Raw genomic sequence first — 27,041 nt, forward strand, 5'->3', positions numbered from 1 at the left:
GTGTCTCAGGGAAATGCCGCAAGGCTCGGCTGTGCCGTTCTCGGCGTTTCTGAGCCGGAGATCATCTGGATGAAAGACGGAGAGAAACTCTACAGCACGGACCAGATGTTCATCACGCTGGGAGAGTCGCACTGGGAGACCTTCTACAGGTACGTCAGTCAATTTATAATCAATAATCAATGACCAGATGTTCATCACGCTGGGAGAACCTTGATCTGTCTGTTCTTTTATCCAATTATACATCTATCAATATATTTATGGATTAAACTATCAAATATCTGATCAATCAGCTCATTAATCAAAGTCAGAAGTATTAACAGGAACTTCATAAAAAAAGACAAGCAGCAGTTTTCACAATAAAAGTCTTCTGACTTTGTAATAATTCATAGCTGCCATCTTTTTAAATTCATGTTTGTTTAAATGAAAATTGATGATAAAAGGATAAACAGAGGAATAAATGTAATAACTTTGGCTGTTTTATCAGATAAAAAATCAATTACTGCCTCCATAAATGATGTGTGTAATTTCTCTGAAATATTCATAAAACATCACTGTGATGAAATCATCAAGTCAGGGGCTCAGGATCCTGCTAAAGAGATGACTACCATCAAAATAAAAGCCTCCATGTCTGACAAACTCCCCTGTGACCCTGTAAAACCCGTTTCTGAGCTGCAGGTCAGGACATGTTGAGTAAGGGCAAACCCTCAAACACAGGCAGAGAACTCCTAAAGAACTTCCCGTATCTTTCTCTCCTCCACGTTTACTGTCCAGAACCCTCAAACACAGGCAGAGAACTCCTAAAGAACCTCCCGTATCTTTCTCTCCTCCACGTTTACTGTCCAGAACCCTCAAACACAGGCAGAGAACTCCTAAAGAACCTCCCGTATCCTTCTCTCCTCCACGTTTACTGTCCAGAACCCTCAAACACAGGCAGAGAACTCCTAAAGACCATCACGTATCTTTCTCTCCTCCACGCTTTACTGTCCAGAACCTCAAACACAGGCAGAGAACTCCTAAAGAAGCTCCGGTATCCTTCTCTCCTCCACGTATACTTTCCAGAACCCTCAAACACAGGCAGAGAACTCCTAAAGAACCTCCCGTATCCTTCTCTCCTCCACGTTTACTGTCCAGAACCCTCAAACACAGGCAGAGAACTCCTAAAGAACCTCCCGTATCTTTCTCTCCTCCACGTTTACTGTCCAGAACCCTCAAACACAGGCAGAGAACTCCTAAAGAACCTCCCGTATCTTTCTCTCCTCCACGTTTACTGTCCAGAACCCTCAAACACAGGCAGAGAACTCCTAAAGAACCTCCCGTATCTTTCTCTCCTCCACGTTTACTGTCCAGAACCCTCAAACACAGGCAGAGAACTCCTAAAGAACCTCCCGTATCCTTCTCTCCTCCACGTTTACTGTCCAGAACCCTACTGTTCTGTGGATAAGGATTAGGGTACTAACATTCTGTGCTAGGATTTGATCATTCTGTAAAAGATTTCTAATGTTCTGTGCCAGGGTTGGGGTTTTAGGGATTGAATTTTGTTTGCTATTGTTCAGATGCTCAGCTGAAGGGCTGTAACATTCTGTTCTTAGGGTTTCTAATAGTCCTTTATGGTTTTTATGTTCTGTCTAAGGCTTCTGATGTTTTTTATTAGACTTCTAATATTCTACAGTTGCAAACCAACGTTATTAGCCAAGATTCAAATGTGCTTTACTAGTTCTAATGGTTTCTAGAGGGTTCTTATCTTTTATAGTAGTGTTCTAATGTTCTGTGCTAGTTTTCAAATAGTCTGCTTCAAGTTCTATAGTTTTGTGATGGTGTCAGGGGTCCTATATAAAAGTTTTAATATTCTACATGAGAGTTCTAATGTTCTGTGATAGTGTCAGATGTTCTGATTAAAAGTTTTGTTTCAAATCAGTGTTCTAATGTTCTTTAATAGGGGAATCATATTCTGTAACAGTGTTTTAATGTTCTGTAATAAAGTACTCATGTTTTTTATCTGTTTTTAATGTTCCGTGCTAGTGTTATAACGTTCTAATGTTATGTGTTAGTGTTCTAATGTTTTGTGTCAGCTTTCTGACTTTCTCTGTTAGTGTTCTAATGTTCTTTGTAAGTTTTCTTACCCCTGTGTTACTTTTCCAATGTTCTGTTTCAATTTTGTAATGTTCTGTGTTACTCTTCTAACGTATTGTTTTAGTGTCTTATGTTCAATCATTGTATTCTAACATTTTGTGCTAGTGTTCTCAAGTTCTGTTTTACCATTCCAGTGTGCGGTCTGTGCAGCAGCATGATGCTGGTCAGTACTGGTGTGATGTCGAGTCTCATGGCCAAACATTTTCATCTGAACGAGCCTGGATCACTGTGGAAGGTAAAGACCCTGAACACAACACCTGTTTGATCGTCAGTGAATGCATCACACATTAGAAACCAGATAGACAACCCTGGAACCCTCCTGACAGAACATAAGGTTTTTATGTTCTGTGCTACGGTTCCAGTGTTCTATATGTGGGTCTTAAACATTAGAACAATAACACAGAATGTCAGAACCCTAATAGAAAACCATCAGAACTATTGCACAGAACACAAGAACCTTAATGGAAACCATTAGAACCATAGCCCAGATCATAAGAACCTTAATAGAAACCATTAGAACCAAAGCCCAGATCATAAGAACCTTTATAGAAACCATTAGAACCAAAGCCCAGATCATAAGAACCTTAATAGAAACCATTAGAACCATAGCCCAGATCATGAGAACCTTAATAGAAACCATTTGAACCATAACCCAGATCATGAGAACCTTAATAGAAACCATTAGAACCATAGCCCAGATCATAAGAACATCTCTCAAAACCATTAGAACCATAGCCCAGATCATAAGAACATTTCTAGAAACCATTAGAACCATAGCCCAGATCATAAGAACATTTCTAGAAACCATTAGAACCATAGCCCAGATCATAAGAACATTTCTCGAAACCATTAGAACCAAAGCCCAGATCATAAGAACCTTAATAGAAACCATTAGAACCATAGCCCAGATCATAAGAACCTTAATAGAAACCATTAGAACCATAACCCAGATCATGAGAACCTTAATAGAAACCATTAGAACCATAGCCCAGATCATAAGAACATTTCTAGAAACCATTAGAACTGCATGGGGCTTGCTCTTCTCTCAAGTCTGCAGGATCATGAGTGATGGTTTCGATAAATTTGGCCGAGTAATCAGTGGGTTCCTAACTTTAACTTACCTCCATCGCCCTGGGACGGAGAACAAGATCTGTCCGCTCACCCGGCAGCCGTTCCTCAGAGTCTGGGTCAGAAAAGTCTGTCTCTGAAGTGTCGTCGCTGTACGTATCAAGCGGATGCCTTATTTCTCCAACGTATGGGAGAGACCTCGCCGCATTCTTTAGCCTCTTGGCCGGCCAAGGCAGATGAATGAACGCGCTGATGCCTGGACTCTCTGTCGTTAAGTTCAGTGTCGGTTTCAGTGAGTAAGCGATTTCTCAGGCAAAGGTTTAAAGTTTCCTCCAGCGTCTATTTTAGAACTTTTAGCTTAGATGACCTCCGTAAAGATCACTCTGCTCTTTGACCCCAGGGTCTCCACCTCTGATCTCTGTAGCTTTGATCTACCGTCTCTTCCGTGTTCCGACTACGTATCCCAGAAGACCCAAAATAGAGCATGGGACCATAGAGAGCGTGAGAGCGCCCCCTTGTGCCAGCTGCCGAAAAAACACTTTGACATATATATACGTCAGTGGCACTCAATGAGTTAATAGAAACCATTAGAACCATAGCCCAGAACGTTTCAACCTTAACAGAAATAGTTAGATCCAGATATCTAGCATTTACAGCTCTATAAAGGCGAACATTACTGGGCTAGTACAGAACACTAGAACCCTAACATTAACAGAGAGCCTCATCCTCCTCTCCTCCTGCAGGAGTTCCTCACTTTGTGGAGGAACCTCAGGATGTGGCAACGCTCCCTAACGCTCCCTTTAACCTGACGTGTGCAGCAGTTGGCCCCCCAGAGCCTGTGGAGGTGGTGTGGTGGTTGGGCGGAGTCCAGGAGGGAGAGCCCCGCCCGTCCCCCTCAGTGCTTCACGTAACAGGTGAGATTCCTGTATATGTTTCTATACGTTTCATATCTGTCACTTTCTGTATCAGTGAACAATAGAACAGCCGTAGAACCCCAGACTGGGTTCTTTATTCATTTATTGGTTTAGTTTGTTTGTTTGTTTATTCGTTCATTTCTCTATTTAGTGTTATCCACCATAAACAGCAGAGCTTTTATTCAGGATCCCCTCTGTCTCCATATCTACTCCTATCAGCTAACACGTCACACCTGACTCTTCCAATATGGCGATGAGGCTTACTTCACCTTTAAATAGAACTGGTAAAGGGGCGGGGTCATAGACAGGAAAAGCTTGTTGGTCATGTGGTAAACTCATCACTCCTTTTGGTCCTGTACATGGCTAAAACCTGAAGGGTTCTGAAAACGTGTCAAGCATGTCTCAGCTCTCATTAAACCTGACTGATGTCCAAAATCCAGATCAAATCTGGACCAAAAATGCACAGAGTTTCAGACTCACCACTGTACCCAGCACCAGAGGAAATCTGGACCAGGCTGACAATAGTCCCTGGGTTTATCAAAGGACAGGGAGTAGTAATCTCAAAGTTTATTTACAGTAAATGGTTCATGCTCAGAGAGTGTGATTGTTAACATTGGGAATGCACGTCTACCGGACCAAACAAAGATCCAGGTCTTTAGGGACCCCCTTGGATGCTGCTGTTGAATCTGTGTCTGTGAATGGTGAGAGTGTGGAAGCTCACTGACTGTGAGGCTGAGATCAGCCACAGGCTTGGACTGGTTATGAGTTCCCTGAGACAGCGTGGCATTCCCGGTAACTAAGCATGTGAACTAAAGTCAGAGTCTTTGGGTCCTTGGTCCTCCCGGTCTTACTATACTCCTGTGAGGCCTGGACGTTGAATGATGAACAGAGGCGTGGACTGGACTTCTTTGTGATGACTTCTCTCTGGTTCATGTTTGGGTGTTGTTGTTGGACCGCGTGTCTAATTTTGACATGATCAGGAGAACAGGGATAGGAAGGATCAGCTGATAGATACGGGAATGGCAGCTGAGCTTTCCTAGGTCTGATCCAGTTTACAGCATACTGGGTGTCCAGGACCTGGAAGGCTGGCCCAGACCACCATGGGTGACTATGAGCATTATTGAAGGATCTGGGAGGATACCTGGAAAGATGGGGCATGGTCCTGGAGCAGGTGTAGACCATTGGGGGTGGGGGGCACGTAAAGTGCAGGAACCTAGGGCCCTGATGTGTTCTGGTTCTAAGGACTCAACAGCTGAAAGGTTCTGACCAGGTGCATCATGGGAACTGTATTGTTTATCTTTAAGCAACTATTCATGAATTATTCATTCTTAACTAATAATTAGCTTTAAACCTTTAAATAATGACGTTTGTTCAAATAAAAGATTTATGTTTGTTATTAAAACATTTTTGCTCAAATTATTAATAATAAAATAATACTAAAAAACAGTAAAAGTATAATTAACAGTTTTTTTTAATTGTAACAACTCTCTTCCTGTCTCCAGGTGTAAACGCCAGTTTGAAGTTTTATTGTGAAGCCAAAAATGCCAGAGGAATCTCAGTGTCCCGGACAGGAAGTGTAAACATCAAAGGTAATCAATGATTTACTATTGAAAATACTCGTATTAATTTGATCATTATTCATTTCAAACTTATTAGTATTGATATTTTATTAGTATTACTATAACACTAATCTAAAGAAATGAGACAGTTAATGCAGTACTTAAAGCATTGGTAGTAATGCTAATGTTAGCTTAGCCTTGGTAATGATGCTATTGTCAGCGTAACATTGGTAGTATTGAGAATGTTATAGTAGCATTTGTAGTAATGCTAATGTTAGCATAGCCATGGTAGTAATGCTAATAGTTGCATGGCAACATTAGCATTTGACAAAATGTTAAGTGACTTATCTGTGACCTGTGATTGGCTATAAAGTTCTTTGGGTGGGGCTCTCCGTCTCTCAGTGTTACCAGCGCCCCCCGTTGAGCTCCAGGTACTAAGGATTGGCTATGACAACGTCACGTTGGCATGGAAACCAGGATTCACAGGATACTCTAAACTCTCTACCTGCATTGTCCAGGTAACTTTTTTTTAAGCCCCACCCACTAATCACTAATGGCAGCCTGATGCTCTGAGACAGTCTGACTGTAAATCTTGGATCTCAGACCTCAGTACTGAAACCTTAGACCTGAAACATAAGATATCAGACCTTAGACCTAAAACCTCAGACCTTAGACCTGAAACCTTAGACATCAGACCTTAGACCTGAAACCTCAGACCTTAGACATGAAACCTTAGACATCAGACCTAAGACCCGAAACCTCAGACCATAGACCTGAAACCTTAGACATCAGACCTTAGACATGAAACCTCAGACCTTAGACATGAAACCTTAGACATCAGACCTTAGACCTGAAACCTCAGACCTTAGACCTGAAACCTCAGACCTTAGACATGAAACCTTAGACATGAAACCTCAGACCTTAGACATGAAACCTTAGACATCAGACCTAAGACCTGAAACCTCAGACCTTAGACCTGAAACCTTAGACATCAGACCTAAGACCTGAAACCTCAGACCTTAGACCTGAAACCTCAGACCTTAGACATGAAACCTTAGACATGAAACCTCAGACCTTAGACATGAAACCTTAGACATCAAACCTAAGACCTGAAACCTCAGACCTTAGACCTGAAACCTTAGACATCAGACCTAAGACCTGAAACCTCAGACCTTAGACATGAAACCTTAGACATCAGACCTAAGACCTTAGACCTGAAACCTCAGACCTTAGACATGAAACCTTAGACATCAGACCTTAGATCTGAAACCTCAGACCTTAGATATGAAACCTTAGACATCAGACCTAAGACCTTAGACATGAAACCTCAGACCTTAGACCTGAAACCTCAGACCTTAGACATGAAACCTTAGACATCAGACCTAAGACCTTAGACATGAAACCTCAGACCTTAGACCTGAAACCTCAGACCTTAGACATGAAACCTTAGACCTGAAACCTCAGACCTTAGACATGAAACCTTAGACATCAGACCTAAGACCTGAAACCTCAGACCTTAGACCTGAAACCTTAGACATCAGACCTAAGACCTGAAACCTCAGACCTTAGACATGAAACCTTAGACATCAGACCTAAGACCTTAGACCTGAAACCTCAGACCTTAGACATGAAACCTTAGACATGAAACCTCAGACCTTAGACATGAAACCTTAGACATCAAACCTAAGACCTGAAACCTCAGACCTTAGACCTGAAACCTTAGACATCAGACCTAAGACCTGAAACCTCAGACCTTAGACATGAAACCTTAGACATCAGACCTAAGACCTTAGACCTGAAACCTCAGACCTTAGACATGAAACCTTAGACATCAGACCTTAGATCTGAAACCTCAGACCTTAGACATGAAACCTTAGACATCAGACCTAAGACCTTAGACATGAAACCTCAGACCTTAGACCTGAAACCTCAGACCTTAGACATGAAACCTTAGACATCAGACCTAAGACCTTAGACCTGAAACCTCAGACCTAAGACATGAAACCTTAGACATGAAACCTTAGACCTGAAACCTCAGACCTTAGACATGAAACCTTAGACATCAGACCTAAGACCTGAAACCTCAGACCTTAGACCTGAAACCTTAGACATCAGACCTAAGACCTGAAACCTCAGACCTTAGACATGAAACCTTAGACATCAGACCTTAGACCTGAAACCTCAGACCTTAGACATGAAACCTTAGACATCAGACCTTAGATCTGAAACCTCAGACCTTAGACATGAAACCTTAGACATCAGACCTTAGACCTGAAACCTCAGACCTTAGACATGAAACCTTAGACATCAGACCTTAGACCTAAACCTCAGACCTTAGACCTGAAACCTTAGACATTAGACCTTAGACCTGAAACCTTAGACCTCAGACCTAAAACCTTAGACTTTAGACATCAAACCTTAGACCTGAAACCTTAGACATCAGACCTGAAACCTTAGACCTTAGACCTAAAACCTGAAACATTAGACATCAGACCTTAGACCTGAAACCTTAGACCTCAGACCTCAGACCTAAAACCTTAGACTTTAGACATCAGACTGTAGACCTGATACCTTAGACCTTAGACCTAAAACCTTTGATGATCTTAAACCTTAGACCCTGATCCATAGATCTTAGAGTCCGCCTATGACAGAATGGAAATACATGCTAAGACTTTCAAAATAAACTCAGATTAAATTTATACCCCCCCCCCCCCAGGTGTCTCAGCGCTCAGCCAGGAGGTGGGACCTCCCTCAGAGGGAGGTTGTGGTCCCTCCTCACCTTCTGGTCTTGTCTGGTCTGAGGAGTCACAGTAACTACAGCGTCAGAGTTTCCTGTGTCAACCAGGTAGGGGCGTCACCTTTCTCTCCATGGCTGCACCTGCAGACACTGGAGTCAGGTGAGTTTTCACACAACATTATGATGTCACTTCCTTTAAGCCTTAGGTAGCAGTTAGCCTCAGATCTGTTTAGCCCCAGATGTTCTTTTTTTTTTTTTTTAAGGTTTTATTTTTGGGCATTTTGTGCCTTTATTTGATAGAGGGGAGGACAGTGGATAGAGTCGGAAACAGGGAAGAGACCGGGGAGAGACATGCGGTAAAGGGCCTCAGGCTGGATTCGAACCTGGGCTGCCCACGTACATGGGGCACCCGCTTTATCCATTCTGCCGCCTGCGCCCCAGCCCCAGATGTTTTTTATTGGTCTGTTACCATAGCACCTATCATAGAACACTGACCATCAACATCTGTCCATTGGAACAGATGTTGTTTCACGGCGGTGTCAGTGAAGCTACAATAGCAATATACCTTTACAGGCAGAGGCTACTTCCTGTTGGCATTTACTGTGGCATCTTAACCACAGACACTACTTCCTGTTGGCGTTTACTTTGGCATCATAACCACAGACGCTACTTCCTGTTGGCATTTACCTTGGCATCTTAACCTCAGACACTACTTCTTGTTGCAGTTAACTTCGGTATCATAACCATTGTAAATAATAATTACGTATAATTATGTAACATTACGACACATGAACCAAATACTCAGAGCTTTTTCTTGAGTGAACCACTGGGCGGAGTGACACAATGCAGCAGCCATGCCTGGAGTGTAGTTCTGGCTTTGCGTTTAGCTTTAAAACATCTCCGTCTTGTAATGTTCCATGATTACTTCATAGTGTGGTGAATGTGCAGGTCACAACTTGTCCACGAGAGTGTTTTGGAGTTGTTGGATTGTGTATTTGATGAGTTTGATGAGGGAAAGCAAAAATTCCATCTGCTGAAATAGCGTTCGCGGTGCAGCTGGTTTAACGGTCCCCCCAGATCTTGAAACAGCTTGCACTGACAACCAAAGGAAACGGACCTATTACTAAGACTCTAGGGATTATGGCAATGGGTGAATTTGCCAAAATGTTGAAGTATCCCTTTAACTTCGGCATCATACCTCTAACCCTATCATAATAATATAATATAATAATAACAAACTTTATTTGTATAGCACCTTTAAAAACAGAGGTTTGCTTTGACAATAAGCAGAATCCCAATTACAAAGCATCAAACACAAACAGCAAAACATCACAAGAAAGACAAAACCTCACCAACAGAAGAACCCATGAAAAACTCAGCCAGCAATGAAACTCTAACATCATAAAAAACTAGCAGAACATTCTAAACATGAAAATGGTGTCAGTTTAGAAAGACGTCATAACAACCCAGATATGTAAGATTCTGTGATAAAATGAAGACCAAGACTAAAAACCCAGAATAACCTAGACCAATCCAGGCAACACAGGAACCAACTACATAAAGAGACCTAAGGTCCAGAAATGTAAAAGCTTTTAAAATATTAAGAAGAGACAGAAAGGAATATAAATAAAAATGGTAAGGAGGATAATAAAAACAATTAAAATGTGTTGCAATTAATAAGTCAGCATACAAAAATTAAAATTCTAGACAGTAAAAGATTTTAATCATAATCATAGATAATGATAATAGTCTGGTAAAACCAATATAGCAATAAAAAAGAGGGAGACACAATAAAAGCAGTAAAAGAAAGGGGGGCTCTAAAAACCAAGTAAGAGAAGTAGAGATATCACATAACAATCAATAAGCATGAAATACAACACTGAGAAAAGCAGATACAGGGGCTTTAAGGTCAGATTTGACAGAGAGGTAGATCCAAGAGAGAAAAATGATAAAAGACGGGAGACATTAAAAGACAGAGGGCTCCTCAGGCAGGTCATTCCAAAGTCGAGGCGCCCTGACAGAGAAAGCCCTGTCACCTTTAGTCTTAAGCCTCAACCTTGGAACTACCAGGAGGCCCCTGCCCGAGGATCTAAGGCTGCAGCCTGGCTCGCAGGGGGTTAAAAGTTCTGTTAGGTAGTTTGGAGCCAGGCCCTTCAGTGATTTAAAAGTGATAAGTAAAATCTTAAAATCAATTCTAAAACTTACAGGGAGCCAGTATAGGGATGCTCAAATGGGGGTAATGTGATGCCATCTGTTAAAACCAGTTAGAAGCCTAGCTGCTGCGTTCTGAACTAACAGAAGGCGAGAGAGGCATTTTTGATAACCACTGACGCTACTTCCTGTTGGTATTTACTGTGGTATCGTAACCACAGATGCTACCTCCCATGGGTGTTTACTGTGGCTTCGTAACCATAGATGATACCTCCCGTTGGCGTTTACTGTGGCATCGTAACCACATATGCTACCTCCCGTTGGCGTTTACTGTGGCATCGTAACCACATATGCTACCTCCCGTTGGCGTTTACTGTGGCATCGTAACCACATATGCTACCTCCCGTTGGCGTTTACTGTGGCATCGTAACCACATATGCTACTTCCTGTTGTTGTTTACTATGGCATCATAACCACATATGCTACCTCCCGCTGGCGTTTACTGTGGCATTGTAACCACATATGCTACTTCCTGTTGTTGTTTACTATGGCATCGTAACCACATATGCTACCTCCCGTGGGTGTTTACTGTCGTATCATAACCACATATGCTACCTCCCGTTGGCGTTTACTGTGGCATCGTAACCACATATGCTACCTCCCGTTGGTGTTTACTGTGGCATCATAACCACATATGCTACCTCCCGTTGGCGTTTACTGCGGCATCGTAACCACATATGCTACTTCCTGTTGTTGTTTACTGTGGCATCATAACCACATATGCTACCTCCCGTGGGTGTTTACTGTCATATCGTAACCACAGATGCTACCTCCTGTTGGTGTTTACTGTGGCATCGTAACCACAGATGCTACCTCCTGCTGGTGTTTACTGTGGCATCGTAACCACAGATGCTACCTCCTGTTGGTGTTTACTGTGGCATCGTAACCACAGATGCTACCTCCTGTTGGTGTTTACTGTGACATCGTAACCACAGATGCTACCTCCCGTGGGTGTTTACTGTCGTATCGTAACCACAGATGCTACCTCCTGTTGGTGTTTACTGTGACATCGTAACCACAGATGCTACCTCCTGTTGGTGTTTACATCGTGGTTTAACAGCAGCTGTAAAAATCAGTCAATCAGACTCTCAGAAGTATGTTGTTCTGTATTAACCTCCTGCTTATGTCAGAGTTTAAAGCACTTCAGTCACTTTGAATATCATTAATACTTTGTTAACTAGCAGTTCTGAGGGACGCTCTGGGTTTAGGAATAAGGGTCTGCTGGTTAGGGTCTGGGTCAGGGCTCAGGTTCTGGGTTAAGGGATCAGGGTCTGCTGGTTAGGGTCTGGGTCAGGGCTCAGGGTTTGGGTTTAGGGGTTAGGGTCTGCTGGTTAGGGTCTGGGTCAGGGCTCAGGTTCTGGGTTAAGGGATCAGGGTCTGCTGGTTAGGGTCTGGGTCAGGGCTCAGGGTTTGGGTTTAGGGGTTAGGGTCTGCTGGTTAGGGTCTGGGTTTAGGAATAAGGGTCTTTTTGTTAGGGTCTGGGTTTAGGGGTTAGGGTCTGCTGGTTAGGGTCTGGGTTTAGGAATAAGGGTCTTTTTGTTAGGGTCTGGGTTTAGGGGTTAGGGTCTATTGGTTAGGGTCTGGGTTTAGGAGTAAGGGTCTATTGGTTAGGGTCTGGGTTTAGGGGTAAGGGTCTTTTTGTTAGGGTCTGGGTTTAGGGGTAAGGGTCCATTGGTTAGGGTCTGGGTTTAGGGGTAAGGGCCTTTTTGTTAGGGTCTGGGTTAGGGATCACCGTCTGGGTTAGCCATAACCATAGATATTGGTTTACAGATAAATCCGAGAGTGGCTGTGTTTGGATCAGGTTTTGGTTGTCTGACTCCCATCCCCTCCTGTTTGTGGTTTTCCACTCAGACTGTTTTATCTGTAAACACCAGACCTGCTGATAGGGGACTGGCGGATTCCGCTCAGACCACAAACCAGAACCAGAAGACTCTAGGGCTGAAAATCCTGTAGAGAGACTGATAAAGGGGTCGATCAGAGAGCTGCTGCTGCGTCTGCTCCAGTTGGAGCGTCTCCAGCAGATCTCAGTCCCCTCCGTACAATCAGCCTTTGTTTCAGTCACTGTGGAGACTCAGCAGCGTCCCCCGTAGGCCAGACGCTGAACTCTGACCTCAATTAGATTTTAAATCCAGAGGAAGAAACCACAGATCAAAAATGATTTTGATGATAATGGCAATAATGAAATAAAATGATGATGATGATAATACTTCTATTACTACTACTACCTATAATAATAATGATTGTTATAATAGCAGTATAATGAATACTTAAACCAAACACACACACACACAAACACACACACTCTAACCACCCTCTGACTGTGATGTCACAGGAACACCCTCTACAGTGGAGCATCAGTGTTTAGCATTAACACAGTTAGCATTCAAAGCAGTAGTACTTTAACATTATGTGTGCTGTGATTGGTGGAGCTGACAGCCAATCATGTAGCAGCTGATGGTGTTCTGTGTTGTTCAGTTCCATCATCTGCTCCAAGGAACCTCACGTTCTCACTGACAGAGAACCAGCTGACCCTGAGGTGGGCGGAGCTTCAGGAGGAGGAGCTCCAGGGGAGGCTACTGGCCTATAAGGTGCAATGGATTCTGGGAGGAGAAGCACAGGTGAGTCAGTTACAGGGAAGGTGAGCCAATCACAGATGAGCCAATCACAGAAAAGGTGAGCCAGTCATAGAGCAGGTGAGCCAATCACAGAAAAGGTGAGCCAGTCACAGATGAGCAAATCACTGAGCGGGTGATGCTGACTGAACTCTGTTGGATCTTGTGGTTAAACATTTTTGAAGATGATGTCATCATTTATTGGACTGAGCATGCTCTGGCCCCTCTCCAACCTTCTCCCTCCTCTAGGAGCCGATGCTGTTCAAGGAGTCAGTGGCTCAACTGTCAGGAAGTGGGCGTTTCTTTAACTCCTCCTTCCAGGTGGCGGCGTGTACGGTCGTGGGCTGTGGTCCATGGAGTCGGCCTGTGCTGGTGCTGCCTGAATCAGGTATGAACACCTGTCTTAAGTAATCAATAACATGTTAACAAGGTCTGTGTCTGGATCTGCGATCTGATTGGTTCCTGTTGGCCCCTCAGTTCAGGTCCCCATCCAACGGAGCCACATGTGGGTGGGTCTCCTGCTGGGGCTGCTGGTGGCATCCGTGGTCGGCCTCCTGCTCACCATCCTCGCTCAGCGCCGTGAGAAGGAGACACAGTTCGGGTAAAAACAGAGGTCATGTTTTAGATATTAAAAGGAGCAGTCCACTTAATTCAGAACACTGGTGTCTAAATGTTTCTAATCTACAGAAAATCCAGACTAACTCAGAATATTGGACCCTCTCTCTCTCCGTAGTTCTGTCTAAATGTTTCTAATCTAAAGATAATCCAGACTAACTCAGAATATTGGACCCTCTCTCTCTTCGTAGTTCTGTCTTTAAGTCTCCTGGGGATGAATCTTCTGTTTCCTTCACGGCGGCTCGTTCCTTCAGCCGAAACGTTTCAGATCTTCAGGAGTCGACACGTGAGTCAAACATTCAACTTCAAACTGGTTTACTGACTCTGGTGTTACTGGGTTTGATGGGCCAGCCAACTGGTCTGACCCCACAGAGGATCTCTGAGAGACCCCAGACTCAACAATCCAGATGAGCTGAAGGTTGGGCTTCATAACCCCCCAGCAGGACCACGGGCTGGTTGGTTCCTTGACACCAGCAGAGACACAGTAATTCATGAGAAAGGAGGTCAGACCAAGTACTGAGAGATTAAAGAGGAGGGTTTACCAGGAGGTCCACATCCAGAGTCCATCCTGTTACTGTGGAAGATTTTAGAGACCAGCTTTGACCCTCTCCATACCTCTAGATCTACCTACAACTCAGAGGAGGACATGGACCCAGGCTGATGTGGGCTGTGATCGGCTGTAGACCAGTAAGCCTGCACCAATCAGGTAGACCCAGCTGGTGTTCTGGATGCTGATTGGCTGCTGCAGAAACAGAAGAAGTCAAACTTGTTTCCATAAAATGTGACCAAACTTCAGTCTGTTTACACCAAACAGCTGCCTGCAGCCACAGCTCAGCACACCTGTATTTACCTGAAGGCACTCAGCCAATCAGAATGCTGCCTGATAGAACCACAACACGGCAGGAGAGACAGTAAAGACAGCGCGATCAGAGCGGACCATCAAAACATCAGACACAGCTGACAGAGGGGGGCATGATGGGATGTATGGTCCTGAGAGAGGAAGGAGGCATGATGGGAAGAATATTCCTGCTCTTTAACCCTTTATAAATCAGAGATCCTGTAGTGGGTTATTTCCAATGACAGCTCTTCAGTCCACCCCAGTTCTAGATGATCAGAAAGCTCTGATTCTCAGGGTTCTGACTGTGTGAAGTATCCCAGGATAAAATCACTAGAGCAAACTCTATTAATTACTTCATCAGACTATTTACAATAAAAGTGACCTAGCTCTCCTGTTCTTTCCAGATCAGAGTATTTCATCAAATACAGAAAGAGTACCCTCAATCTCAATCCAGCCACAATTTTAGGTCCAGAAACAGGATTACATCCAGAAAGATCTATGGACCGGTGCTGCTTTTGTTGTTCTCTGGAGTCCACTTTATTTACTGGAATAATGTATTTTTTCTAGTCATTATTATCGATACTTTATAGAGAAATGTATGTTGACCTCTGACCTTACCCTACTGAACCCTTACCGACCAATTAGGATGTTCCTTACTCTGCCTATAGCCTACAACAACCTATGAGGGCCCCACTTTTGTGATGTCATCAGCCCCTGCCATATAAGGACTGGCATGTTGCCAGTAATATGAAAATAGTAAAATTAGTAAATAATGTCTCTAGTAATGTAAATATGAGTGTGGATGATATGTAAATGTTAAATTCATATTTCTATTTTTATTTTTTAATTTCATTAATTAGTCACAAAGTATCAAACAATTCCCTTTAGTTTTATTTATTCCTCTAAACCTGATAGGGATTCTGGACTACAGGATTCCTCTAAGTGTCCTCTTTCCATACAGACCAAGGTGATGTCTGTATGTTGAAGCATTAAGGAGTAGCAGCCTTTTATTGTATTGTAGCTCTAGGGCCATGGTTACCATGAGTCTCTGTTCCAAAATCACCTGGTCTCTTCCTGATAAAAGCTGGCTGTAAATCCTCATTGTATGTTCTAAAGAGTGTATGCATGTGACGCCACTACATACCCTCTCTTGTTCTCATCTTTGAACTCGATCTACCGAAGGCTTCATGCTTCAGTCCAGTTCAGTTTTCCAGCTAATCCCTCCCAGCTACAGTCATCTACAGGCCTCTGTTTCTCTGTAAACATTTGCAGCTACAGTGAGTCTGACAGTTTGAGAAGAAACTTCAGAGTGTTATCTTTCTAAAGACACCTTGGGGAAGCTCGGGCTCCACATGGTTCAAAAACAGTGTTCAGTTTAATCTAGATATGTTTAACCTGGAATTCTAATGGAATAATCTATTTGTGGTTGTCTCCCTCCAGTGGACAGTCTGGGTATCAACAACGACCTGAAGTACAAACTGCAGGACGTCCTGATCCCTGAGAGGCTGCTGACGCTGGGACACATGCTGGGGAAAGGTAACAACAACAACAACAACAACACCTGAGAGGCTGATTTTTGCTTTCACCTGTTATTGTCCAGGTGTTCATGACTGTGTTTCTCTTCCTACCTGTCCAGGTGTTCATGACTGTGTTTCTCCTCCTAGCTGTCCAGGTGTTCATGACTGTGTTTCTCCTCCTAGCTGTCCAGGTGTTCATGACTGTTTCTCCTCCTACCTGTCCAGGTGTTCATGACTGTGTTTCTCCTCCTAGCTGTCCAGGTGTTCATGACTGTGTTTCTCCTCCTAGCTGTCCAGGTGTTCATGACTGTGTTTCTCTTCCTACCTGTCCAGGTGTTCATAACTGTTTCTCCTCCTACCTGTCCAGGTGTTCATGACTGTGTTTCTCCTCCTAGCTGTCCAGGTGTTCATGACTGTTTCTCCTCCTAGCTGTCCAGGTGTTCATGACTGTTTCTCCTCCTAGCTGTCCAGGTGTTCATGACTGTTTCTCCTCCTACCTGTCCAGGTGTTCATGACTGTGTTTCTCCTCCTAGCTGTCCAGGTGTTCATGACTGTGTTTCTCCTCCTACCTGTCCAGGTGTTCATGACTGTTTCTCCTCCTACCTGTCCAGGTGTTCATGACTGTTTCTCCTCCTACCTGTCCAGGTGTTCATGACTGTTTCTCCTCCTACCTGTCCAGGTGTTCATGACTGTTTCTCCTCCTACCTGTCCAGGTGTTCATGACTGTTTCTCCTCCTACCTGTCCAGGTGTTCATTACTGTTTCTCCTCCTACCTGTCCAGGTGTTCATGACTGTGTTTCTCTTCCTACCTGTCCAGGTGTTCATGACTGTGTTTCTCTTCCTACCTGTCCAGGTGTTCATGACTGTGTTTCTCCTTCTTCCTGTCCAGGTGAGTTCGGCTCAGTGAGGGAGGCATTCCTGAAGGCTGAGGACTCGTCTGTCCAGAAGGTGGCAGTCAAAGTGCTGAAATGTGAGTGTCATTGTTCATTTTCTTTGTTGGTGTTTAAATTATGACACAGGAAGTGCAGAGTGATGACATCAGAGAGGACAATGAGCCTTTCTCCTTAATCACTCAAATGCCAGTGTCAAAGTCAGACGTCCCCTACTCCGTCAAAGTCAGACGTCCCCTACGCCATCAAAGTCGGACGTCCCCTACGCCGTCAAAGTCAGATGTCCCCTATGCCGTTAAAGTCGGACGTCCCCTACGCCGTCAAAGTCAGACGTCCCCTACGCCATCAAAGTCGGACGTCCCCCACGCCGTCAAAGTCAGACGTCCCCTACGCGGTCAAAGTCAGATGTAGCTCGTCCTATATGTTAAGGAAGAGGGTTTAAAGACAGCAGCGAGTTGTAGACAAATCTGACCCTCACCGCCACGGCAGGGAGGGTAGATCAGCCTGATGATGTCATTGGAATTTGAGGAATTTGACATAAGGATCAATCATAAATGTTGATCATAGTTAAACATCCAATCACTTTCATTGATTGATTAACTGATCAATAACAATTATACCATCCATCCACAGCTGACATCACCTCGTCATGTGATATCGAGCAGTGTCTGAAGGAGGCGGCCTACATGAAGGACTTCCACCACCCCAATGTTATCCAGCTAATCGGTAACCTTCAAACACCAATCACAGCAGGGGGGTGGGGTCTGGCTGTTTGACTGACAACTCTGTTCCACCAATAGGAGTGAGTCTTCACCGCCGTCCTGGCCAGCGGCTGCCCATACCCATGGTCATTCTCCCATTCATGAAACACGGAGACCTGCACACCTTCCTGCTGCTTTCTCGCCTGGGAGAGAGTCCGTTTGTAAGATACTGCTGTTTTCATTCACGTTTGATTGTTGGTGACTTTGTTGACAGTGCTGCTCCCTGTTTTGGTCAGGACTCTCTTGAAAAACAGATTTTTAATCTCATTTTAAAATCAGCTGCAGCCTGAAGTTTCAGAGACACATTAAACAACCACAGAACGATGTTTTCACAGGTTTCCTAAAGTAAGAAATAGATGAATAAGTAGTTACAGTACAGAGAATCAGCTGATCTAAGGCTTCGTATTCACAAAACCTAAGCCTTAATTTAGTTTTTCATCCAGCACAGATAGACCAGGCTGATGTGAGCCTTCAGGCTCTGCTTTGTGTTCTTAAAATCAGGTCCAGATAAACGTCAGGATTAGTGGGTACACATCAACATCCACAGACTAGGAGACAGTGTGGATCTCTGTCCAGTCCAAGTATCCTGATTTAAGCAGATATTAGTCCGTTTTTCTCCTCACAGAGCAGACTTCTGTGCTTTGCAGCCTGGAGCCCAGCGGTCGTGTCGCATGCTGGCGTGACCTCAGTACAATCCTCTATTGTTGTGTGTAGCGCCACCTTTTTGGGACAGATAGGTAGGACTTGCACCCCTACGGAAGGGTGCCAAAAAGTGGGACGGTACGAGTCGGTCTTTTGGGACCCTTTCCAGCTTTACATCTATGGAAAAAAAAAAAGTGTGCCATGCCACACCGAACGGAGCCGGACTGCTTGGTGAAAATGACCTACAGGTGGATCATCATGAGTTATCGTGAAGGTTACGATGTCGGGGTTAAAGGGAGAGGCAGGGCTTAATTACTGCAGCTCCATTTCACCAGTACGGAGCTTAGAAATGCAAACGTGGAAAAAACAGAACCTGAGTTTAGGTACAGCAGGAAAAGAAACACTGTCCAAATTTATTCATAGAGAATGAATGACTGAATATATGCATGAGAATTTTATTTCTATGACAAGACCTGTCACATGATGCTCTGTCCCCTCTCTGGTGCTCTGACCCTTACATGATCCAGGATCTATCTACGCACACGCTGCTGCGCTTCATGTTGGACATTGCTCGGGGGATGGAGTATCTGAGCAGCAGGAACATCATCCACCGGGACCTCGCTGCCAGGAACTGCATGTGAGTCCAAGAGACAGCAGGTCATGATTTTAGAGTGTTTTTGCATTGGTCAGATGTTTGGTGCTGTGTCTGGGCCTGGTTCCTCCCACTGCTGGTCTGTGTTCACATTAACGTGGCTCCGTTAGAGAACACTGGTGTATGTACTCAGTCTGATCCAGTAGGGTTAGTAGGTGGTGGTATGAACATAGCTGGTCTGTAAATCCACCAAAAAGGACAAAGAAAGGACAACCACTCAGGTCCACATTGAGAGTCCATCCTGTTACTGTGGATATTTTTATTCTTGTAGAGATGCCGTCATTGACCCTCTTCATACTCCTACATCTACAGCTCAGAGGAAGAGACGGACCCAGGCTGAGAGGATACCACAGGAGACATTTAGAGTCGACTTTACAGCTCTAATCACTAATGAGAACCCTGTAATCAAAACACGGGCCTGGTCACATGTTCTGTTCCTGAGACCTCTTCAAGTGGACTGGGCTCAGAACCCCAGAACGATTCCTAGTGATCACACTGATCAGAGTTTGGGGTCAGGGTACTCGGATCTGGGCCCCAGGCCCTGCATCCTCAATGATACACTACATGGACGAAAGTATGAGTCTACACCTTTCAATTAATGAATCCAGGTGTTTCAGTCAGACCCACAGGTGTCCAAAATCCTCACCTGTCCATGCAGTCTCAAACATCTGTGATCCTAAACGGGTCGTTCTGAAGAGCTCGGAGACTTCCAGGACTGAGACAGTTGGTGAAATATCCTCCCTGGTGGATATTCCACAGTCCACTCTCAGTGATATTATTAGAGAGTGGAAGAGTCTAGGAACAACAGCAGCTCAGCCATGAAGCAGCAGACCAGGTAAAATCACGGAGCAGGTCAATGACTGCTAAGGATCATGGGAAAAAGTCTCCAAGTCTCTGCTGACTTCATAGCTGAAGAGTTCTGCATTTCCTCTGGCATTAATGTAAACACTAAAACTGCAGCAGGAGCTTCATGAATGGGTTTCCATGGCAACAGCTGCATGCAAGTCTCACATCACCAAGTCCAATACCAAGCATCAGATGGAGTGGAGTAAAACACACCGACACTGCACTGCGGAGCAGTGGAAACATGTTCTGTGGAGTGACTAATCATCTTCTCTGTTTACAGTCAGATGGTGAGTCTGGGTCTGGAGGATGCTGGGAGAACATTACCTGTCTGACTGTTAAGTTTGGTGGAGGAGGGATAATGGTATGGGGCTCATTTTCAGGGTCTGGTCTAGACCCCTTATCTCCAGTGAAGGCCAATCTTAATGCTTCAGCAGACCACGACATTCTGGACAATGCTATGCTTCCAACAGTTTGGGGAAGGCCCTTTTCTATTCCAGCAGGACTGTGGACCAGAGACCAAAGAAGGATTAGAAAGACCTTTTTTGATGAGTTCAGAGTCCTGACCTCAACCCCATCCAACACCTCTGGGATGAACTGGAATAGAGCTTGTGAGCCAGACCTTCTGGTCCGACATCAGAGCCTGACCCCATAGATGCTCTACAGAATGAATGGACACACATTCACATAAATTAGAAACACTCCAGAATGTTGAGGAAAGCCTTAAGAGAAGAGTGGAGGCTGTTAGAGCTGCAGAAGGAGGATAACTCCATATTAGAGTACATGGATCTGAACACAATGTCAGTACAGTTCCTGCTGGTGGAATGGTCAGGTGGACAAATACTTTTGTCGATAAAGTTTATCTGGAATAAACATGGTAAAATATAGTTTAGAATACAACCAGAAATTTAATGTTGGTAACAAAAACTTCAGCCTGCTACCTACTGACTCTTCCTATATGTGTCTGTTTAAATGTTTGTTGATTTGTTTGCATGGATTGGTTTGTTGACATTGATGTTTGTTTACATGATGTTTATTTGTTTACATGGATGTTAGTGTATATGTTTGTTTACAGAGATGTTTGTTTACATGGATTGGTTTGTTTACATGGATGTTAGTGTATATATATGTTTACAGAGATAGTTGTTTGTTTACATGGATGTTTGTTCACATGGATGTTTGTTTACAGAGATGTTTGTTTTCATGGATAATCTACTTGGGTTTCTTTTTTCAGACAATTAATTGTAGGAGATGTTTTCACCTTGACATTTTTCGGCTGTCGTCTGCAGTCTTCCTCAGAAGCGTCAGCTGCCGCTGTGATGTGTCCTAATATGCTGTTCTTCCGAGGCGTGGTCAACCCCACAGACCTGACAGGTCTACCAGGCTGACCACACCCCCCACCGCCCGATGGTCTCTGGAGGAGGGAGTCCCAGGTGTGGGAGAGCATGAATGCTCCCTCGTCCCGGTTTATGGTGTTTTTCCCCCGCTTCCTGATTTCAATGGCCTCCCTAATCCAGTGTTTGTGTTTATTGTTCTCTGACCCGATTATTGTTGCGTTGTCCCAGTCCATGATGTGATTTTGTCTTTTGCAGTGGTCTGATATTGCTGATTTGAGATATTCCTGTTCTGCCTTTTCTTTTTCTGTCCTTGTGAGTCGACCTGCTGTCTCCTTTTCACACTCCTTCTGATGTTCCTTTTTTCTTGTGTTGAACATTCTTCCTGTTTCTCCTATGTATGTGTTTTTGCATGATTTGCATGGTATTTCGTAGATGATGTTGCATTCAAACGTCGCAAGACAAAATCACATCGTGGTTTGGGACAACGCGACAATAATTGGGTCAGAGAACAACAAACACAAACACTGGATTAAGGAGGCCATTGAAATCAGGAAGCAGGGGAACAACTCCATAAACCCGGATGAGGGAGCATTCATGCTCTCCCACATCTGGGACTCTCTTCTCCAGAGACCATCGGGGGGTGGGGGGCGTGGTCAGCCTGATAGACCTGGTCAGGTCCGTGGGGCTGACCACGCCTCAGAAGAACAGCATATAAGGACATGTCACAGCGGCAGCTGACGCTTCTGAGGAAGACTGCAGATGACAGTTGAAACATGTCAAGGTAAAAACACATCCTACAATTAATTGTCTGAAAAAAAGAAACCCAAGTAGATTATTCAGAAGAAGAAGACAAAATGAACTTGCTGGATTTGTTTACATGGATGTTTGTTTACATGAATGTTAGTGTATATGTTTACATGTTTGTTTGTTTACAGAGATGTTTGTTTCTATGTTTGATACATGTCTGTTTGTTTACATATTTGTTAACATGTCGGTTTGTTTACAGAGATGTTTGTTTACATGGATGTTTGTTTATATGTTTGTTTACATATTTGTTTACGTGTCTGTTTTCTTTACATGTCTGTTTGTTTACATGTTTGTTTACATGTCTGTTTGTTTATTTTTGTTTACATGTCGGTTTGTTTACATGTCTGTTTACATGTCTGTTTGTTTACATGTCTGTTTGTTTATATGTTTGTTTACATGTCTGTTTACATGTTTGTTTACATGTCCTTTTGTTTACATGTTTGTTTACGTCTGCCTTCTTGTTTCTGCGTTGTGTCCAGGCTGGATGAGAACATGACGGTTTGCGTTGCAGACTTTGGCCTTTCTAAGAAGATCTACAGTGGAGACTATTACCGACAGGGATCGGTTTCTAAACTCCCCGTGAAGTGGATCGCCCTGGAGAGTCTGTCTGACAACGTGTACACGACTCAGAGTGACGTGGTAAACCCCGACACACGTTTATGTATGGATGGATCAATGAAACTGATCAGTTGACAGATGAAGATATGAGTAGTTCAGGTGTCAGTTAATGAACCTGTAAGAACCCCATGGTAAAGTGATGAGTATGGAGTCATTATTGTCCCATAACTCTAGAGCTCATTTCAGTGTTCTGAGATCATGATTTATTTTCAGATGTCTGATTAACTAGTGGTTCGCTACTGGTGGGTTGGGACCCAAAAGTGGGTAGCAGAGCAGTTTTCAGTGGGTTACAACTAGGTGTCTGAAAAAATATGGTGGAAAAAGTCCTGAAGTCCTTATTGGACATGCATTGATACCTTTGTATTTTACCCTGCATTACTCTGAAATTTGGTAAATTTAAGTGTTTTATCAACATTTCAACTAATTTATCCCCTCTCCTGTCAGTCAATGGCTACCTTTCCCATAATGAAGTCATTTCACAAGTTCCCTAGAAAATTTGCAAAAATTGGCACATAATGATAGGAAAGAGGATATGAAATGTGTCAGCTTTGTCCTTTTCTTTTTTATATCAGGTATTTTGGTCCAATCATGCTCAAAACTGCAACATATTTCATTAACTAAACATGCGTTGTTGAAATTCTATTGGAAACTTGGGTCGCAATCTGTCGTAAGACAGACTGGTGGGTCCTGAGCCACTGCTCTAAACTGTCTCCTTGTTCTTAGATGTTCTCTCAACTGTCTCCTTGTTCTTAGATGTTCTCTCAACTGTCTCCTTGTTCTTAGATGTTCTCTCAACTGTCTCCTTGTTCTTCAACGTTCTCTCAACTGTCTCCTTGTTCTTCAACGTTCTCTCAACTGTCTCCTTTTTCTTAGACATTCTCTAAACTATGTCCTTTTTCTTAGATGTCCTCTGTTTAATAACTGCTGCTCTCTCACTTTTTATCAGTGGGCATTTGGCGTGACCATGTGGGAGGTGATGACTCGTGGTCAGACGCCATACCCTGGTGTGGAAAACTCTGAGATCTACGAGTTCCTGATCAAAGGAGAGAGACTAAAGAAACCAGCACACTGCAGGGACGATATGTGAGCAAACTACACAACAAATACACAACAAATACACAGCAGTAGAGGTGTAGTTAGCCCTATAATACTACCTGGTGCCTAACTGTCCCAAGAAGATCATTTCCTCATCCTGTCAGCTCTTAGGAACTGTAGGTTGTCTGCTACAAGGTTTGTAGGATGATATTGCCAACAGCTCTCTGCCCAGACAATCCAGAACAGACTGAACAGCAAATCTCCGGTCTCATAGGGCTGCCATGACTACCCTTCGCCATCAGGCTGTTTGGTGTCAGCAACACATGAACTGGAACCTGAACATGTGGAGGAATATTCTGTTCAAAGATGAGTCCAGATTCTGCTTACAGCAGCCGGATCAGAGGCTCAAAGTGTGAAAACTGAACTCTATCTTCCAGGATGGCGTAGCTCGCCCCCACAGAGCGGAGTTTATCAGAGACTACCTCCAGAATCTGGGAGTGGAGAGGATGGAATGGCCTGCCAGCAGTCCTGACCTTAATCCCACTGAACTCTTGTGGGATCAGCTTGGGCGTTCTGTTGGTGCCAGAGTGACCAACACAACCACATTGGCTGACTGGAGACTAATGCTGGTGGAAGAATGGGATGCCATTCCACAGCAGTTTGTGACCAGGCTGGTGACCAGCATGAGGAGGAGGAGCCACGCTGTTGTGGCTGTGTATGGTTCTTCTACTGAGGCTCCTGTTTGTTCAGTGATGAAAGTGTTAAATTACCAATCTGTCCTGTTTCCACCAAACACCAAAGTGGTAGAATCAGCTCTTTGGAATTGGCAGAGAAGATCAGGGAACATTGCATGTTCCTTAAAGAAGTGGCACCATTTAAAAGGGAAATAAAAAGGCTTTCTACTGTACAGCAAAGGAATAATCTGACACTCATTTACCTACTTTTAGGGCTAAGTCGATAACCGCACATTGGTTTAGTATATCCCACATATTATACAATGGTATTGATCTCAAACGTCTGGTCAATGATTACTATTTTATTGTCATCAATGTTATTATTATTAGTTTTATCACAGTTCTGTCTGCTTTTGTCCAAACTCAGATATGAGATCATGCACAGCTGCTGGAGTCCCGTCCCTAAATGTCGTCCTAGTTTCAAACATCTGGTCGACCAGTTGGAGGCGCTGTGGCTCAGTCTTGGCCCCACCCCCCCACTGAAGGAGCCCCTCCTGTATGTGAACCTGGAGGGGGAGGAGCCTGTGGAAGGTGGAGGGGTCAGGGGTGTGGCTTGGCAGCAGAGGGTGGTTGAGCCGGAGGGAGAGGACTGGCTGATGCTGGGGTCGGGGGCAGCGCTCGCCATAGGAGGCGGAGACTACAGGTACATCATCGCCTCACCTGGTGGCCCCGATGAGCAGCAGGGGGCAGGGCCTATGGACACATTACAAGAGGAGGAGGATGTCATCATCAACGTCTGACCAGTCCAAGCACTACTACTGCTATAACCTGATTGGACCAGAGCTCCTGAGTCAGCTGATCAGAGGGACATTTGATTTATGTCTGTGGACAGCACTGTCGGGTGGAGACTGACCAACAAAGGAATGGAGGATGTGAGGGAGACAGAGCCAAAAGAAACGCAAACTAAACAACACCTTAGACACCAATGGACTAAAATACACAAACATAAATACACACTGCCATAGACACCAATGGACTAAAATACACAAACATAAATACACACTGCCATAGACACCAATGGACTGAAATACACAAACATAAATACACACTGCCATAGACACCAATGGACTAAAATACACAAACATAAATACACACTGCCATAGATACTAATGGACTGAAATACACAAACATAAATACACACTGCCATAGACACCAATGGACTAAAATACACAAACATAAATACACACTGCCATAGACACCAATGGACGAAAATACACAAACATAAATACACACTGCCATAGACACCAATGGACTAAAATACACAAACATAAATACACACTGCCATAGACACCAATGGACGAAAATACACCAACATAAATACACACTGCCATAGACACCAATGGACTAAAATACACAAACATAAATACACACTGCCATAGACACCAATGGACTAAAATACACAAACATAAATACACACTGCCATAGACACCAATGGACTAAAATACACATGGTCATAAACTGTAACTTTTAACTAACTTGTGGCTTCTTAGGACAGAGTGGTTTAGTTGAGGTCTGGTCGAGTTGATAGGTCGACTTATTTAAGGTAGAACTGTCTTCAAAGTTCTACTTATGTCATGATTAATCTGTTAGAAGGGTGGTCATGTGGTCTCTTCTCGTAAACACTTTAGACGACTACATTTGAAGACACTATTAGACCAAACAGGAGTAGACGTCATGATTACATCACAGCCTAAACACTAACATTATGAAGTCAGGAAAACAGCAGACATTGAGGGAATGAAAGGAGCAGACAGGTCGCTGGTACAGAGAGGGTAAAATTGTGTGTGTCATAGGAAGTCAGAGTAGGACCGAGAAAGAACATTCCTGCGAAATACCACCATGGTAGACATTCTATAAGGACAAACCCACACATCTATTATTCTATAAACGCCATCACCAGACCAGAATGAACTAAAGAGAGGAGTTTAGACAAAGAAAAACTAGCTCAGTATGGAGCTGTTTGACATTACTGCTGGCTACGTGTTTAAAGCGTGACTGTGTTATTGAGTGAGTGTGCCTTCTGTGTCCCTGTCTGTGGCTCAGCAGTACTCTGGTCCTTAATCCACTAAAACCATGTGACTGGTCTCAGTATTCACCATCCTGACAGAAAACTAAACTGGGTGAGTCAGGCTTAGAGTAAGTCTGCTGGGTCTCTCTAGTTCAGACTCTGGGTTTTTCTCTAGAGATGTCCGTCTATGCTGACTGTGTTGGTTTAGTTGGATGCTTGAGCCACTGATCTGACAGTGAACGACTAAGGAAACCTTAGAAGATTGCTAACCTTTAGCTTAGCACTTTGAGGCATTATATCTTCTGCGAACAAACTGCTCACATCAATAGAGAAGGAGACCACACACTCTAAAAAGAAAGACGGTCTTCACAACAGATCACAGAAGTAGACACCTTAAAAATGAAACATCAGTAAGTGGAGTCACAGCAGAAGTACATAAACAGTAACTGCATTCTAAACTGACAACTACCTGATACTTCCTGTTAGCTGTGTATGTACTACAAACTACATTCT

At 43.8% G+C, this 27,041-nt stretch overlaps 1 protein-coding gene across 1 annotated transcript; it reads left to right on the forward strand.

Moving 5' to 3' along the window:
- Positions 1-3: 3 nt before the first annotated feature.
- tyro3 (TYRO3 protein tyrosine kinase) lies at positions 4-27,041 on the forward strand (the record flags this gene model as incomplete). Its single annotated transcript, XM_041813157.1, has 18 exons — positions 4-149; positions 2,265-2,365; positions 3,942-4,112; positions 5,615-5,701; positions 6,074-6,189; positions 8,388-8,568; positions 13,095-13,237; positions 13,481-13,619; positions 13,709-13,832; positions 14,038-14,132; positions 16,125-16,220; positions 17,091-17,171; positions 17,725-17,817; positions 17,892-18,013; positions 19,022-19,131; positions 22,613-22,772; positions 23,698-23,834; positions 24,888-27,041. Coding segments are annotated over 18 exons (2,475 nt in total), but the record flags the coding sequence as incomplete, so codon positions are not given.

The sequence above is a fragment of the Cheilinus undulatus genome, linkage group 18 (genome assembly GCF_018320785.1).
Source record: "Cheilinus undulatus linkage group 18, ASM1832078v1, whole genome shotgun sequence".
NCBI classification, from domain to species: domain Eukaryota; kingdom Metazoa; phylum Chordata; class Actinopteri; order Labriformes; family Labridae; genus Cheilinus; species Cheilinus undulatus.